The sequence below is a fragment of the Lutjanus erythropterus genome, chromosome 20, assembly GCF_056507025.1.
Source record: "Lutjanus erythropterus isolate fLutEry1 chromosome 20, fLutEry1.hap2, whole genome shotgun sequence".
Lineage (NCBI taxonomy): Eukaryota > Metazoa > Chordata > Actinopteri > Lutjaniformes > Lutjanidae > Lutjanus > Lutjanus erythropterus.
Window position 1 is genome coordinate 5,140,126 of NC_139336.1, and position 17,556 is coordinate 5,157,681.

A 17,556-nucleotide genomic window follows, 5' to 3' on the forward strand; every position below is an offset into this window, starting at 1 on the left:
TAAGAGAAATAAAAACAAAATGCTTTGACATACACACACACACACACACACACACACATACATATATATATATATATATAAATAAATATATGCCTTTCCGTCCATGCTTTAAGTGAACCATGAATACCCTAAATTTTAGGCCATACAGCCCAGTCCTATACTGAATGCAAAGTTTTACCATGTTCCTTGTTTTTCAATGAGAAGCAAAGTCTTCTTTGAGTCGTGCTTTTATTGTGAAAAGTAGTTCAGTCCTTTTTTTTAGAAAAGCAGATGTAGAAATGTTCCATAAAAAAATATTGTATCACAGAAAGTGAGGCGCACTTTCATTTATCTGTATAAAAATAACTATGCGACATTTGAAAAACAGAAGTGGTTAAGACAAATGTCAAGCAGCCAGGCGTTTTATGAAAATAAGATTTCACTTTTAACAAAACACACATTGATGAGGTCACTTTTGAGGACATTACACAGGCTTACATTCAGTTCCTGGAGACTGACCCAAACCATAACCTTAACCACTTACCCAAAGTCTGTTTTTTCCTAACTGGGGACACAGCTTTTGTCCCCATGTGGACAAACTGTCCTCAATAAACTGGTCTCTAGTCTGAAATGTGTCCCTGAAAGTAAGCTAAGTCACAAACAATACCAGGAATCTTTCTACAAACGTTTTATTTTAGCAATTTTAAGTGAAAATGTTTTATTCAAGCCTATCAGATTTGGTTTTAACTTTGAACTAGTATAAAATTGACCAACTGGCTCTAACATCTCCAGTATAGCAGCCAATCACAGCAGCAGCTCGTTAGCAAAGATGCTAATCAAGAGACAAAAACCTAAAGGGTCGTCCACAACAAGAACAATAACTGTGGTAACTGCAAATGTTCACATCTGAGGAAAACAGACCTTTTACTGCTGTACACCACACAGAGAAAATAGAAAACTAGAAGTTCTTCAAAGACAAGAGGAGGAGAATCCAACACTCTGTTATAAGGGATGTTGTTTTTTGAAGACACTTTTTATATATACTCTTGAATGTGTCAACATCGATTTGATGGGTCCTGGTGATCGTCACAGAGGACATCAGTAAGGACCAAACAAACTTGAGAGTCTCTATCAGCACCAAAGACAATTTGGCAAGGGCTGAACAATTCATCAAAACTTTAGTGAAATCGTGAAATGATCAAATGCAATTCTCCAAATCACAGGAGGCACAATATTTGTTAAAGGCAAAATGTGTCATTTTAAATAAAATGGAGTCGTGCTGCAGAGATGACCTGACCTACACTTCATATCTCATATATCACCTGTTCGGTACAAATCTCAGCAAGAGTCACACATTATCATTTTAGTATGTTTTTCAATGAAGAGGAGAATAATTACATTAAAATCAAAATTCCCTCTACATTGGGCTGCAAGTAATGATAATTTTGATTTTGATTAATCAATTAATAGTTGTCTGCCCATAAGATGTCAGGGAATAGTGATAAATGTTGATCAGTGTTTCCAAAAGTCCAAGATGACATTTAAAAAGCTGAAACTGATCAATCAATTATCAAAATAGTTGGTGATTAATTTAATAATCTAGTAATGGTTGCAGCTTTACCTCTATTACTGCATATCACACTGCAATTGTAGTATCAGTCAAAATCATCCAATTACTTTCTTTCCCCAAAAAAGTGTATCTCAGGTGAAATAGCTTTATATGTATAATTTGCAGCCCAAGATTGAATTACAAACACATTTAATAAGTTGTGGCCTATATCCTGTAAATTCAGGTGGATTTTGACTGACTGTTGTGTTTCTATCAGTCATTCATTCAAGATTTGAACGTGATCCCAACCAAATCATTTGCCACTTGTTGTTGTAACAGTTGTGTGGATTCTGCCGTCTACTTGTGTTGGAACGATTTATAGAACTATATATTTATATTTATTCAAAAATCATAAAATACTCCAAGGCACTCTCTTTTAAAACTATTAAAATTTTGGGACCCCCTCGAAAACGAGATGATACATCTCAAGGGCTTTATCCTAATAAATAAATTCTGATTATCATGGCACACATAAAGGCATTTCAACTGTTTTAAAAGAGGGTTCCTTGGAGAAGTGATTTTTTTCACACTGTCAGTAACAGGATGAATGAGTTCTTTAATTTCTAACAAATAAGAGCACTATCTTTTAAACACTTAATTTAGTAGTGACATCGCTACTTCTAAAAGGTGTGTAGGACTTAGAGGCAACTGGTGGTGAGCCTGCAGATTGCAACCACTTTGTCTCACCCCCTTTCAAGTTCGTAGGAGAACCTATGGTGGCCAGTGTTTTGTTTGTGTGCTCTGCGCTACTGTAAAAACATGGTGTCCTCCATGGAAGAGGACCTACTTACTCTGTAGACATTAAGGACTCATTCTGAGATAACGAAAAACACAACAATTCTTACTGTGAGGCCACAAAAACACATAAATATTATATTCTGCCAATAAACCCCCATAAATCTGACACACTGGACCTTAAACTTTAGATTTAGTTCAACTCTAATCCTCCTCAGTCCTTTTCAGTTTACATCTCAGACTCTACAGTTATAAAAGTCTCAGTGATGCCTGGAGTGTGCCTGTGTTTCCATGACACAGTGTGAGAACCAAACCAGTAAAACAAAAAGTAGTTAAAACAGAGTGAATCATCAGCTTAATTTCCTCAAGTGTGAACGCCTCATGAAAGGCAAAATAATTAATCCAGCAGCCTGAGTGACACCTCAGATCATTTGACATTCCTTTGGTCTATATTATGTCACATATATGTACACGTACACACACGTGTGCACACACACACATATTACCATAGCAACCAAAACACACAACCACAAAACATAGATAATAAATTCGGCTTAGCCCTACCAAACCAGTCTGCAGTCCATGTTCTTCAGCCTCCAGACGTCTTCAGGGATCACTAATGATAGATCCTTTTCCAACGTCAGTTTATCCTCATGATTACATCCTGTTTACATGTTCATTTTTCCTAAGTTCAATCCCAGTGAAAAATACCATTATAGATCCATTTTACAAACCCGGACGCACCTGAGGACGGCTAAACAACATTCTTTTAAACCTCAGGGTGCTGGGTCTTCTTGTTGTTATGAAACACAACAGGTATTCCAAATGGTACAATCCCCCTCTGTGTGACCGACCAGGCCGACCAATAAATCAAAATCCCATTCGAGACTTCTTCTTGGGTTGGGACGACTGTGACAGCCCCAGTCGACCCTGTGAACTCTGGGACTGGGACAGGGACTGGGAGAAACCCGACCAGACGGAGCTGTCCTGAGACAGACCCACCCTGACGCCCCTCTGAGAGACAGACATGGAGCTGCGGAGCTGATAAAGGGATGAGGCCACAGGTGAAGATGCTGGCTGATCAGTGCTCCCCTCTTCCAGGAAGTAACCGTCATGCTGCGAGCACTCTTCCTGGAAACAGAAAGGAGACGGATGTTTTGAGTGTAAAGCCCAGTGATTTTTCTGTGTTCTTAAACTTTAGATCATCTAAAAACGTCAGTTCCCCGTTGGAAAGCACTATCTGAAAAGATTGATCTCTGTGGGGATTCTTTCCATGATGTTGTCAGAATACTTAGAATAACCATCTGTGCCTGTCAGAAGCAAAACAAGAACTTTTAGTTGAGTGCAGTTCATTTTATGGCTGCTGGCTGAGGTGATCTGCTGGATCTACTGGTCATTTAGACCCCAAAATACAACCCAGACTGACCTGCCTGCAGTCCAGACCTGTCTCCCATTAAACATGTGTGGTGCATTATGAAGCACAAAATACAACAACAGAGACCCCAGACTGTTGAGCACCTCAAATTTTATATCTAACTAGAAAAAGACAAAATTTCACTTTTAAAACTTTAACAACTAGTGTCCTCAGTTCCAAAACACTTCCAAAGAGATGTAACACAATGCTGAACATCCTCCTGCCCCAACCTTTTTGGAATTATGGGTAAAAATAGTGCCCAGGTTTAAAAATAATGGAATTACCCTTTAAGTCCAGGTAACTTCTACAGTAGTGTTTGTGTTGGCTGGACAGATGGGTCATTAGAATTGGTTGAACATGACAAACTCCTGAACGCATCGCCTTTCTCTTACCTGTGGTGCATACAGAGCGCTGAGGTAGTCCTTGGCGGGACGTTTGTTTGTCTTCTGACTAGACGGTGTGGACTGAAGTTTTGGTGTCTGGGTCAAGGCGAGGATGCGGGGGCTGGTGCGAGCCTGCTGCTTACTTTGTTTATCTTTAACTTTTTGAGGGGTGGTGGTTGGCGTGGCAATCGACGTGGTGGCCGGTGTTTGAACCAAAGCCTCTGATTGCATTGTGGAGGGTGTTGCGGCTCTTGGTGTCCCATGGTCCAAAAAGCCCCCCAACTGGGATGCCATACTTTCTGAGTCTGACCACACCCCCTGGCTCCCTGCAGAAGACCAGCCCGACAATTCAGAGAAGTCACTCAGCTCTGACTGGGAGCCGACAGATGAGGTGAAGCTGCCGGATAGCTCCAGGCGCCGGCCAGACGCTCTCCTGGCCTCCTTCTCCCTCCTCCTCTTCCTCCTCAGAGCCTCCATCTTCTGCTCCCTGTTCAGCCCCAGCTGGTCCTCCCACCATGCCCGCCACTCCTCCTCCCCCTGCCAGGAGAGGGTCAGACGCTGGCTCAGGTGATCTGTCCAGTCTTCGGTGTCCACCGCGTTTGGAATCGGCGATACCACATCTGGAGCCCCGAGTGAGGCTGAGATGGTGCTTTGGACCAGCAGAGAACGTTTGGACATGCACGCCCTCAGATCCCGTCTCAGGTTCTGTACATGCTCCTCTTCTGTTGACTTACTCGCTTTGTCATTAGATGGGCAGAGGACGTCTTTAGTTTTGATGGTGAAGTTCAGCAGGCCGTGTGAGTGAGGATGCTTTTTGCGACTCTTCTGCATCAGTTTCTGGAGCCAGTGTTTCCACGTGGCCAGAGTGTTGTCACTGAGTTTCACCAGAGTCTTGTGACTCAAGCTGCTGGAGCCGCTAATTGCCTCCTCAACGCTGGTGGGTTCCTCAGTATTATCAGCCTTGTTTTCACCCACTTGTCCATCTTTCTTACTTGAGTCCAATGTGCTCTCGTCCTCCAGTTTGGCATCATCATTGACACTGACATGCAGCAAAAACTGGTTCCACTTTTGACGCTTCCTTTCTGATTCAGAATCTTCAGAGTTAGAGTCGGAGAACATATTCTGTGTTTGCTGTTCCTTCTCTGGTGTTTCAGCAACAAACTTCTTCGCAGTCGGAACTTGAGTTGGCCCGATTACGCCCTCATCGCTCGACGTGTCCGATACAATCAGCTGAGAGTCTGCTTGAAGCTGTTCTGCAGTTTTTCTTCCCGATATTGTGGTTTCTTTCAGAGTTGGCAATGTTTTGGCTGCTTGTTGAGGTGGCGTCTCCTCCTCTGCTGATGGACGCTGAGAGGTGTCTGTCTGCTCAGGCTCAAGGATCTGATAGAAAACATCTCCTGCTTCCGTCAGCTGCATGATACAGATGCACTCCTCACCACCTGCTTCTTTCTTCTGGATACAAGTCAAACCTGATAATAAAACAGAAAACTTCAGCCACATCACATAGGTGTAATTATTTTCAAGAGGACAATAATACAAATCTGGCAACCCCTGTCCATACCTGCAGCAGGTGAGGACAGTCTGTTAGTTGCGGTGTCCAGGCGGTGAGGGATCTGGACAGGAAGGTGTTTCAGACTGTCTCTGGGTCTGAGTAGGGCCTGAGGAGGACCTCGACTGAAACAGGCCTCTGCTCTGCCTCCTGAACACACACAGTTTTATAGAGATAGTTAATACAGAGGCTGAACCCTCTCTTGAGGTCACAAAGTGAGATTGACTGCATGCATCCATTTGATTTGCTCTAATCCCTGTCAACTGACCTGAGTACTGAAACAACATGATTTCCTGAGCAAAGTGGGAGCCCAACAGGACCTTAGAAGAGTCAAAGGAGGCAGAGCCGGGAAGCACATGACAAAACATAGGTGGTGACTGCATCATGTGATCCCACTTAAGCATGGGCACGGTGGGGAAACGCTCATCCACAATGTAGGCAGAGTACTGAAAGACAGAGACAGAGAGATCATGTTAATAGTTGTAAATCAAGAACTGCAGTATTTGGAGAAAAATGAATAGACTGCCTGAGAAAATTAAGATGTGAAGTCAGTTGTTTCAATGTGTCAGATTTGCATTTAATCCATATTTTATATATTCTGCTTCTCATTTTATTTTCAAGTTGGAGCTGCAAGTTGGGAACATGAATGGCTGTAAGTTTCTGTCTTTGAGTCTTAGCTATAGCTTAAGTTGCTTTCAAAAGCTTGAATAAACTTAAGAGATTTAAAAAGAGACTTAAATAAGCCCGACAAGCAAACAATATTGGCATTTTATTTCACTTCAATGTTAGTCTAAATAATGAATCACTGCAAAAAATGGTAGATGTGGTCAGTGATTAGTAAGACTAGTGCTCTACAACCATGCTAGCACCTTTGAGAAAATGTACCGAGGCACAGTGGTGCTCTGAACCAATGGTGAATTTCACTTACACTGGGAAGCCAGAATTTATTTAAGTTTACAGTCTTAATATGGAATATCCGCTGAAGTCTGATTTCTAACTCAAACAGTTGGAAGAACCTCACCCCAACCCCAACCTCAAAATCCATCCACTGTTTATGAGCACGTCTGTCTTTTGAGTCTCATTCAGTCAGTCGTACACACAGTACTGTCCACCTTCTATCTGTGGCCATGTTCCTACACTGTTTTTATGTGCAAAATACCGTAAATGAGCAAGTTCGACAAAGGTTTTTCCATCTTAGTTTTCTGACATGTACTTGAATGTGGTCAACTCTGGTGTGACATTATTTCCAGCACAGACTTCTGAGGTAGATAGAAGGCAGCATAAATACTAACATGCTCACAGTGACTATGTTAGATGTAATGTTTACCATGTTAACCATCTTAGTTTTGCATGTTAGCATGCTAGAATTTGCTGATGAGAAGATACTTCCAGGTACAAGTAAAAACTTTGACCTGCTGGTGGCGCTGCAGGAAAAGTCAGGGGATCACTTATGTCAGCAAAATTAATGTAAATAAAATGTAATCTGAACACAGTTAACTATTCCATTAACAACACAATTTAAGTTTTGAAAATTTCCCTAACAACATTTCCAAACTTTTTAGGTTCTAAGTATTAACGCTTAAGAGAAGCCATTTTTTTCAGCCTCTTAAAACCTTGTCTTCCAGCTGTGAGAACTCTGACATCTAGTGGTGACAAACAGGTACTGCAACACTCCATACAATGGAAATGTTACCTGCCTTGGGCATCATTTTAGACACTTTCCAAAATATTTATACATATTTGCCATCATTGGAAACTTTGGGATCTGAAGTAGACTTTAAAATTAAATTCTGTGGGTTTGAACAAACCTTAGACAAACTGAGCTGCTTGCATTTATGTTAACATTAATGTACCTGAGTGGTAACCAGGTGGTGGAAGGAGTGGATGTCTCCCAGATATCGACACAGAATGAGTCTCTCCCCACTGCGACACTCTGAAGTGCTGCTGATACGAAACAGGGTGTGGCTGACGACAGGATCCACCTGGAGGAGGGGAGGGAAAGGATGGATCAGGGGGATGAAAGACAGAGGCAGGGAAGAGAGGACACGGGGGCGCTTTAATGACCTGAAAATGAGTCTCAACGATCAACTATCTTTCTCCTTGATTGCTTGCTGCACCTTTCAGTGCAACAGCCCGGTCACAAACTCATGCGACAGACAGCTGTGGTATAGTGCTGCTATTTTTTCTTCACATTTAAATGCTTTCTTTTTATTCACAATTAGATTACATAATTGAATTTAGAAAATTCGTTGACAGCCTTACAAGACATGAGCAGTTAAGCCTGTGTAGCTGTTTTTCAGCTCAACTCAAAGATAACTCCCGTGTTGGATTCAGTTTCTCATTTGTTTATACTGCATTCTTTAGGGAAAAAATAAACTAACTAAACTGAATCTTGTCCACAAATGGTAAAAAACCAAACAAGAAACAAACAAACAAACGCAAAAAAAAAACAATTGAAACAACCTCCACATTATCCACAAACTCTCATCTCACCCTGATGTCTGTGAGCTCCACCCCTGTCCTATCCGCATACAGCATCACCCTTGGATGAGCGGAGAACTCGCACCATCGCCATGATGACTTGGCATTGAAGTACAGATTCTGGTTCTCCTCCCGAACCTTCTGCATCCTTTTGGGACAGAGTGTCACATGAAATTTAGTTTGAATCCTGATTGGACTTTAAACAAATAACCCCTACATCTGGAAGAGGAGTCAATTTAAAAACAAACAAACAAAAAAAACTTCCTTACCCTCTGCCAACAGTCCACAGCTTTGCTCCTCCGCTCTCACTCGCCACCAGAACTTCACCCAAAACATGAGGACTGACAACACAAAGCAAGCAATTTTGTTCACCTGGAACTCTGGATCTATGGAACTTCACTCGAAGTTGACGCATGATGATAATGAAAATCACTCACCTGACGCTGATGCAGGTCGCCACCTCTTTGGTGTTGACAACTTGAAGCAGACGAGGTTCATTCTTTTCACTGAACCTCCAAACTCCACACAGGTGATCCGACCGCACGGCAACACAACCTACAAACACAGAACAAACACACACGTTAAAATGTCTGCAGAGTCTGGAGGAAACCATAAAACCACATCACTCTCCTGATTACATTTTTTGATATTTCCTTGTTCTTACAGTCGTTTAACTGGGAGGTGGAGCTGATCTGTCTGACGGGGGCTTTCAGCTGGAAGCTGAACGGTTCGCTGCTGCTGGCGTCCACAAAGGAAAAACCTCCTCTTTGGTGCTGCAGCTCCACTTGGTGGAAGTCTGGGGTACTGTGTTAAGGGCCAAACGTGTCTTCACCTCTACTTGGAGAACCCTGAAGCAGTTCACAAGATGCATTTCTGTTCTTTAATCTAAAGCTAGAAACTGTAGAAATGAGCAGGGATTGTTTAACTCTGTGTGAGTGAAGGACCAGAGATTATTCAATTCACTGACTATTTTATTGATTCATTTATTAGTGAGAACTGTTTGCACTGTTCTACACTTTTTTGGCTTTTGCCTTTATCTCTGTCGGTATGACACTGAAATTTTCCAATGGGGATGAAAAGAGCTACTTCTTACTTATTATCAGGAAAATTACTGAACACCTTATACAACCTAAAAAACAATGCAAACTATTTTGATTGTTGAGTAATTGTGTCAGTCACTATTTAAAACCTAAAATTCAAATGCAAAACATTCTTTCCACCATCTCAAATTACAGGTTTTGATGCTTTTTGTTTGTGTATGATAGGAAACTGTTACAGTCTGGTGCTAGCCAGTAATTCTGATGAGAAAATTTAAAACTCATCCTTTTTAGATTCATCATTCAGTCTACAACATGCAAAAATAGTTTCCCAAAACACCCTCTTCAAATGTGTTGTTTTGTCTGGCCAACAGTTCAAAAGCCTAAACTGTCTGATATAAAGCAGTGAATTGTCACAGTGGAGAGGCTGAAGCCAGATGACCACCATTTTTGCTCTATTTACTGTAAAGTTAACAACTGGGTTCTATCTATCTGGTCAAAGATAAGGTTATGAATATGACAAGACATTTGATGCCATGTTTCAGAGCTTGACAGTTTAATACTTACTGCGACAGACACATTTAGGTTGGTGGCAAAAAGCACTCTGTCTGGCTCACAGTCCCAGTTGATTAATTTGCTGTCAATCAACTAATAAATCAATCAACTAATTATTTCAGTGCTAACTTTGGTATTGTTAGCCAAAAGGATTGTTTGAGGATTAAAGAAACGCTTCTTAAACAGTCTACTGAATTTTTAAATCAAGTCTGAGGTACTATATTTGTTGTATTACCTACAGGAGATGGTGGTCAACACCTAATGTTAATCTAATGTTGGTAAAACACTGACTAAATACATCATACAACCCCACCTCAAATACTCCAAACTATCCCTTTAAAAGTCTAGTGTTTCATCTCTTCTGCAGGATACTGAGGCATTCCAGGCCCTGGTTTGCGGGGTAGAGGAGGCAGCCCAGCTGAGAGCCACTGCCGCTCTGTGAGAAGGGGATGAAGGCCAGAGCGCCCCCCGTGGCTCCTTCAGAGAACAGCAGGCGGTCCCGTTGCTCCGTCAGCTCCTCGTACAGCAAGCCGCCCAGCAGATCAGGAGGGATGTCCTGCACCACGTCTGACATCAGGGCGCTGTACGTGTGCACCCGATCGGAAGAATACGCCTTGTGACATCTGGAGAGAAGATGCAACGTGACAAAATAAAACACCGGCCAGGCAAATGGAGACACTGAGCGGTTTGAAGTTTCCACAGACTAGGGCTGAGCAATATAATGATATTATATTGTATTGTGATATGACACTAGATATCGTGATAGATTTTGGATATCGTTATATCGTGATATGTCAGAAGTGTTGTCTTTTCCTGGTTTTAAAGGCTGTATTACAGTTAAGTGATGTCATTTTGACAATTAACCAGACTGTTCCAGCTGATCTCATATTTTCCTTTACTCACTTAGACATTATATCCACATCACTGATGATTATTTATAAAATAATCTCACATTTTGTGAAAGCACCAATAGTCATCCCTGTAATATTGTTGCAATATAATAAAACAAACCCTCAGCCACTTACAGCCTTTGTAGTACACGACATATCATCAGTCACAACTTACATGATAAAGAATTATTGATATCGACCAAAATCAAACTTCACTATCGTGACAGGTTGTTATCGCCCAGGCCTACCACAGACATTCACTTTCACAACAATCAGTCCGGTCCACTCACATTTTATACTTCAGTAGGTCAAGGAAGGATGTCACTATCCCCATTTTGACTTTTTTCACATCTTTCTACAAAACAAGAAAAACAAAACTGATAAACATTCTGATGACATGAAAACCAACAAACACTGCCTCCAGCTCAGAGCAGCTTCACACCACAGATGCTCTTTCACTTCATCTTATGTTTTTATCTTTTGCATGTCCAAATTGTACATTAAACAATAGATGTTAATAATCTATCACTGACTGATCAGTCACCAATGTTAAATAACAACAGATGGAGCAGCTTCACTTCAAACAGATGAATATTTTTGAGCCTTAACTGATATCTGTAAATTGTTTCCATTTAGAGTTGCAATGATTTAAATTAATATCTTTTGAGTTGTGGACAAAACAAGACATTTGAGGACGTTGTCTTGGGCTTTGGGGAACAGTGATCAATATTTTTTTATTTTTATGGACCAAACATGGACAAAATTAATTAACAGAGAAAATGATCAACAGAAAAAAATTGAAGATCTATTTTTCAAAGCACAACATTGTGACTGCATTACTTAATCAATTAATCGAGAAAATAATCAATGGATTAATCACCAATGAAAATAATCATTAGTTGCAGTCCTATTTACATCATCTAACAAACACTGAAACAAACAAAATAAAAGTTAAAGAGTAAAAATGAACAGTCTTGTCATAGAAAGTCGTTGTGAACCTCACCTTTTTCTGAAAGAGGTCGAAGTTGAAGTTTGTACCCAGAAGTTCACTCATGCACCCGAAGGCGTCCTGGCTGTGATCCAAGTAGAAGTTCTGCATCTACATACAAAACATGTTTACAGACCTCAGAGCACAAAAAGGCAAAAAATCAAAGGCCTGAGTGCTCGGTCTTGTTCATAGCAGTTCTCCTAATTCTGAACCTGATCTATGTTACGTCATCCACATCGTGAATTAAACGTCGCTTTCAACGTTTTTCATGTTAAAACCAAAACTTTTTAGTCTGTATGACTGTGAGCATGATTTTTATGATTTTAATATGTGCCAGGTCACTAAAGTCCAGAGTCATGTAGGAATATTTTGATATTTGATACTTTTGACAACATTAGTCCACAGTACAGATCTCTTAAACCTGACACTATCTTTAAAGTTTTTTATTTGTTGCTGAACTGTTGTACTCACATGTTCTGTGAAGTCCAGTGGATCTGGAGGTTTCGAAGACCAAAGCAAAGCTGGGAAAACAACATAACAATGAATTGCAGCAGAATTATATGTTTTCTCAGTATTTCATTTGGCAATATTTGGAAACTTTTTTTTAAAATGCATCCTGTTAACTACACCAATCTTTCTCTGGCCTGAGAGACCTCAAACCATTTTTGAAAATCAAGGTTTTGCGACCTTGCTTTATTTGTCGGTGTGTTTTAGAAATTTCTAGTTATTTATAATTACTAAAGGTCTCAGTGAAAGTTTACATTTTCAGTGCCTTGATGCCATTTTGGACAATAAAGTTTATTGTAAATATCCTGCTTCCATTATACACCTGTCACAAGGTCTTGACCACTTTTGAGAGATCATTGCCAAAAATCTGTGTGTGTGTGTGTATATTCAATTTTCTGTATAGTATATTCTGTATAAAGAAATTGGCTGATATGTTGATATTGGAATTTTAACTCCCCAGTATCTGTATCTGCCCCCAAAATCCAATATCGGTCAGACCCTAGTCTACAGACATTTTTTGTGTATCAGTCTGGTGAACTCAATCAATGCTAGTGATCTCAAAATGCCTGATAATCATTACCATATCTGAGACTGACTCTATTATTTCAAGAGCTTCTAATGCATTTGAAATTCTTTTTTTAAAATACCTACAATTGTGAGAAAATTGGCTCAAAAACAACAACCCTCCAAAATGGTATGTCACTGTACTCCAGCTTGTCACCTTTACGTTAAAGACTGAGTGGATCACATATCAGATATAGAGCTGGGCAATATATACAGTTGTATGAAAAAGTTTGGGCACCCCTCTGAGGCTGCATAATAATTTACTTTATCTTCACAGGAAATGATCAAAGTGGCATGCCATTCATTTCCTAATCAAAGCTGAGTACTGGGGTGTTTTTGAGACAAAAACTTTAAGTGTGGCGATATTCAATTGTATGTAATTAAATCAGAGGTTAGAAATAGGCTGTGCAAAAATTTGGGCACCCTTGTCATTTCACTGATTTGAATACCTGTAACTACTTATTGGAATACAAAATTGGTCTGATGAGCTCATTCAGCATTGAACTCCACACACAGGTGTATCCAATCATGAGAAAAGGTATTTAAGGTGGCCAATTTCAAGGTGTTCCTCTCTTTGACTCTCCTCTGAAGAGTGGCGACATGGGGGCTTCAAAACAACTCTCGAATGACCTGAAAACAAAGATTACTGAGCATTATGATTTAGGGGAAGGCTACAAAAAGCTATCTCAGAGATTTCAGCTGTCAGTTTCCACTGTGAGGAACATAGTGAAGAAATGGAAGGCTACAGGCACAGTTCTTGTTAAAGCCAGAAGTGGCAGGCCACGAAAAATATCAGAGAGGCAAAGGCGAAGGATGGTGAGAATGGTCAAAAACAACCCACAGACCACCTCCAAAGACCTTCAAGATCATCTTGCGTCAGATGGTGTGGATGTGCATCGTTCAACAATTCAGCGCACTTTGCACAAGGAAAAGTTGTACGGGAGAGTGATGCGGAAGAAGCCTTTTCTGAGCACACGCCTCAAACGGAGTCGCTTGAGGTATGCAAAGGCACATTTGGACAAGCCAGCTTCATTTTGGAATAAGGTGCTGTGGAGCGATGAAACAAAGATTGAGTTATTTGGGCATAACAAGCGCCATTATGGATGGCGGCAGAAGAACACAGCATTCCAAGAAAAAAACTTGTTACCCACAGTAAAATTTGGTGGAGGTTCCATCATGCTGTGGGGCTGTGTGGCGAGTGCTGGTACTGGGAATCTTGTTAAAGTTGAGGGTCGCATGGATTCCACTCAATACCAGCAAATTCTTGAGAATAATGTTCAAGAATCCGTCACAAAGTTGAAGTTACGCCGGGGCTGGATATTTCAACAAGACAATGACCCAAAACACTGCTCAAAATCTTCTCAGGCATTCATGCAGAGGAACAAATACAATGTTCTGGAATGGTCATCCCAGTCCCCAGACTTGAATATCATTGAAAATCTGTGGGATGATTTGAAGCGGGCTGTCCATGCTCGGAAACCATCGAACCTGACTGAACTAGAAATGTTTTGTAAGGAAGAATGGTCCAAAATACCTTCATCTAGAATCCAGACACTTATTACAGGCTATAGGAAGCGTCTGGTGGCTGTTATTTTTTCAAAAGGGGGCTCAACTAAATATTGATGGGATTTTTCTGTTGGGGTGCCCAAATTTATGCATGTGTCTAATTTTGTTTTGATTCATATTGCACATTAACTGTTAATCCAATAAACCTCATTTCACCACTGAAATATTACTGTGTCCATCAGTTATTTGATAGATCAAAATGAAGTTGCTGATACAAACACCCAGTGATTTATAAATGAAAATGATGGAAACTGTCAGGGGTGCCCAAACTTTTTCATACAACTGTAAATATTATATCGCGATATGACAGTGTTACCTTTTCCTGGTTTTAAAGGCTGCATTACAGTTAAGTGATGCATTTACTGAACTTATCAGACTGTTCTAGCTGTTACAGTATTTGTTTTTACCCACTTAGACATCATCTCCACATTACTGATGATTATTGATCAAAAATCTCATTGTGTTAATATTCTGTGAAAGCACCAATAGTCATCAATACAATACAGTTGCAATGATTGGTAAGTGTACAAAAATACTGTGACATTTACTCAATTTTATCACCTCAGCCACTTCTACCAGAAATAGTACACAACCTGCATGATGAATAATTATCAATATCGACTTCACTATTGTAATCAAATATTCAGCATAGAGTGCCAGACCTGGCCCAGCGCTCCAGATCTGAACTGGAGGGTGAACAGGGACTGATGTCTGAGAGCTAAACAACCTCCAGTGAGGTGAAACCAGTTGTCTGGGACTCACAGTTTTTAGGGGTCAGGAGGGGAACAGGTACCGGCTCAGTGTGAAGCCACGTCTCCCCTCTGGTCTGATGTCTGGGCGTAAATGTCCAGCTGGAGAGAGGACCAGAGCCGCCCTGAAACCACAAACACAATCAAACAATAAGAGTGTGACGGAGCAGACAGAGAACAGATGACATGCTCAAACTGTTGATCCAATCCTACTGACAGTCCAAATCCCCAACAGATTATATACAAACAGAGAAAGCACCACAGTGACAACCAAGGCTAATAGTGGTGTTTTCAACATAATCTAAATTTGATATAACAATAACTTTGTGTCCATTGAGGATCAAAAGTTTAACTTAATCAGGGCTCAATAATAAGGACTCGTGCCCAGGGCAAGTGAAATGCCATGTTGGGCAAGTAAATCTGACAACTCATTGAAAACAGGCAAAAAACAAACAAACTGCTGTACTATTTTGCTAATCATTAAAGCAATTTTTCATGCAAAATGGCAGACGGTAACGTCTCATAATTATTGACAGGTAGCTTTAAAGTAAAATAGCTGCAAAATTCTCAAATCATGTCTTCCTCCCAGTTTTCCCTGCAGCTGACTGTGAATTAAATGCAGCGTTATCTCTCTTATGCTTTCAGCCTCTCAAAAATGGACATTTCCAGTTTTTCTGACAAAATAGAATAGATGTTTTCCACTATTTGCCAATTAAGACACTGCAGCCCTACATTAGACATGACAGTTAACTTTAGTCTTTGTTGTTATTTAATAAATGCCAATAAAACAATTTGTTGGGAGCCAGTAACATTTGACTTTGGGCAAGAAGATTTCTGACCCACTTGTGTGTAAAAAAGTTGCTTTTGTTGACTTATTTTGAATTTGAAGTGCTTCTTTTAGTCCAATGAGTGTAAACTAGCTTCTGATAAAGGAAGAGTCTTTCATATTTCCTTGTTTTAGTCAACACTATTATGATCTCTTCATTACTGTCCTTTGATAACAGAAACCCATTTCTGCCAATGTGATGAAAGAAACATGATCCTGTAGTTATGAGAAACTTTCTTAAAATAATTACTATCTCAAAATTAAGACTTAAGATACTAACTCATTATTCCATGATACTCATTCATTATTGTGATAGCCTAACTCAATATGTTGAGATAATGACAAATTATTTTGATATACTAACTCAATATTTTGAGAGAGCTTCATTATCTGATATAATAACTCAAATGTTTTGAAATACTTGTTCATTATTTTGATATGCTAACTCAATATTTTGAGATACTAACTCAATATTTTGAGATATTAATTCATTTTTTTATATATACTGATTTAATATTTTGAAAAAGCAACATTATTTTGAGAGACTAGCTAAATCTTTGTTTTAAGATACTTATTTTGAGAAATTAAATTATTATGGGAGGATTCCCATTATTTTCAGATACTAAGTCACTATTTGGTATCCAAAATTTCTCTAAAGATTTTAACTACTTATAAGTAATTATAATTTATAATACAGTTCCATCACATTAAGGACAGTAATGGCTTTTGAATAAAAACACTTTTAGGGAAATATGTTTGGTACACATTTACCCAATAAATTATTAGCCTATTATAATATTCTTCTTCTAATGAAATGAAAAATAGCTCATACATTCTTACAATGCAGCTGATAATCTCACATGAAGTTTGGGTTATTACAGTCGGAAGCTATCACAAATTAGTAAGAAAACCTCTGGTTTGACACTTAACCTACCATTATAAACCGAGATGGTGTGTAAATAAAGGCATCTGTTTCTTTTGTAGGTAGTTGTATATGCTCATGTATTATTCCGGCATTAATCTGACAGCTGACTCACCTGAGGTCTGACTCTGTCATAGCAGCCCCAGTTTCCAGCGCAGTGCTTCAGGACCAAGTCTGGCGGTCCGCAGTTGTAAAACGAAGGAAAAAGCTGCTGTGGAAACTGATAATCCATTTTATTTGTCATTAATTAATCCCAATAACCGCCTGACTTTTTGGTGGCGCAGTTATCACTGTCCCCTCACTCTGTCAGCGAGTCTGGGAACATGTCTGAACATGTTGTTCTCCGGCTCAGCTAACGTTAGCTCCTGAACCGCCCCTGCTAACCAGCACTAATGAACGCGTTTCTCCTCTTTTAGTCATCACGACACGCGGTCAGCAAATCACACCACAAGCTGTACGTGTCGAAGCAAACAGGGTCATCCGGAAAAGTCTCCAAACTGTGATAAAATGGTCCAAAATCGTCACTGAATTGCCGAACACGTGCAGACTCGCGACCAGAAAAGGACAGTCAAGCTCGGCGCGTGGGCACAAGGGAACTACAACAATACAACTTCCGGCCGGCAGGTCGGTTTTTTTGGGGAGATGAATGAGAAATATTTTACACATAAATCTATAATATAATATAAACGTGGATTTACACACCTTCCCCGGAACTGTTAATCGCATAGTGTGATGTACTACTACTACTACTACTACTACTACTACTACTACTACTACTACTACTACTACTAATAATAATAAA

The 17,556-nt window shown here is 39.9% G+C and overlaps 1 protein-coding gene across 2 annotated transcripts; it reads right to left on the reverse strand.

Annotated features, from left to right (window-relative positions):
• Positions 1 to 3,020: 3,020 nt before the first annotated feature.
• On the reverse strand, positions 3,021 to 17,351 carry taf1c (TATA-box binding protein associated factor, RNA polymerase I subunit C). Of its 2 annotated transcripts, XM_084746048.1 has the most exons (15): positions 16,870 to 17,351; positions 15,020 to 15,131; positions 12,092 to 12,141; positions 11,636 to 11,731; positions 10,923 to 10,987; positions 10,115 to 10,365; positions 8,815 to 8,946; positions 8,588 to 8,705; positions 8,420 to 8,491; positions 8,163 to 8,298; positions 7,523 to 7,651; positions 5,938 to 6,115; positions 5,682 to 5,819; positions 4,130 to 5,589; positions 3,021 to 3,454 (listed from the first exon to the last, which is right to left on the reverse strand). In XM_084746048.1, exons 1-15 carry the CDS (start codon positions 16,996 to 16,998, stop codon positions 3,194 to 3,196), a joined length of 3,327 nt encoding a protein of 1,108 aa, XP_084602174.1. In that variant the 5' UTR covers positions 16,999 to 17,351; the 3' UTR covers positions 3,021 to 3,193. The 2 variants fall into 2 exon arrangements, with proteins under 2 accessions (XP_084602174.1, XP_084602175.1); XM_084746049.1 differs by lacking the exons at positions 10,923 to 10,987; positions 12,092 to 12,141; positions 15,020 to 15,131; positions 16,870 to 17,351.
• Positions 17,352 to 17,556: the final 205 nt, after the last annotated feature.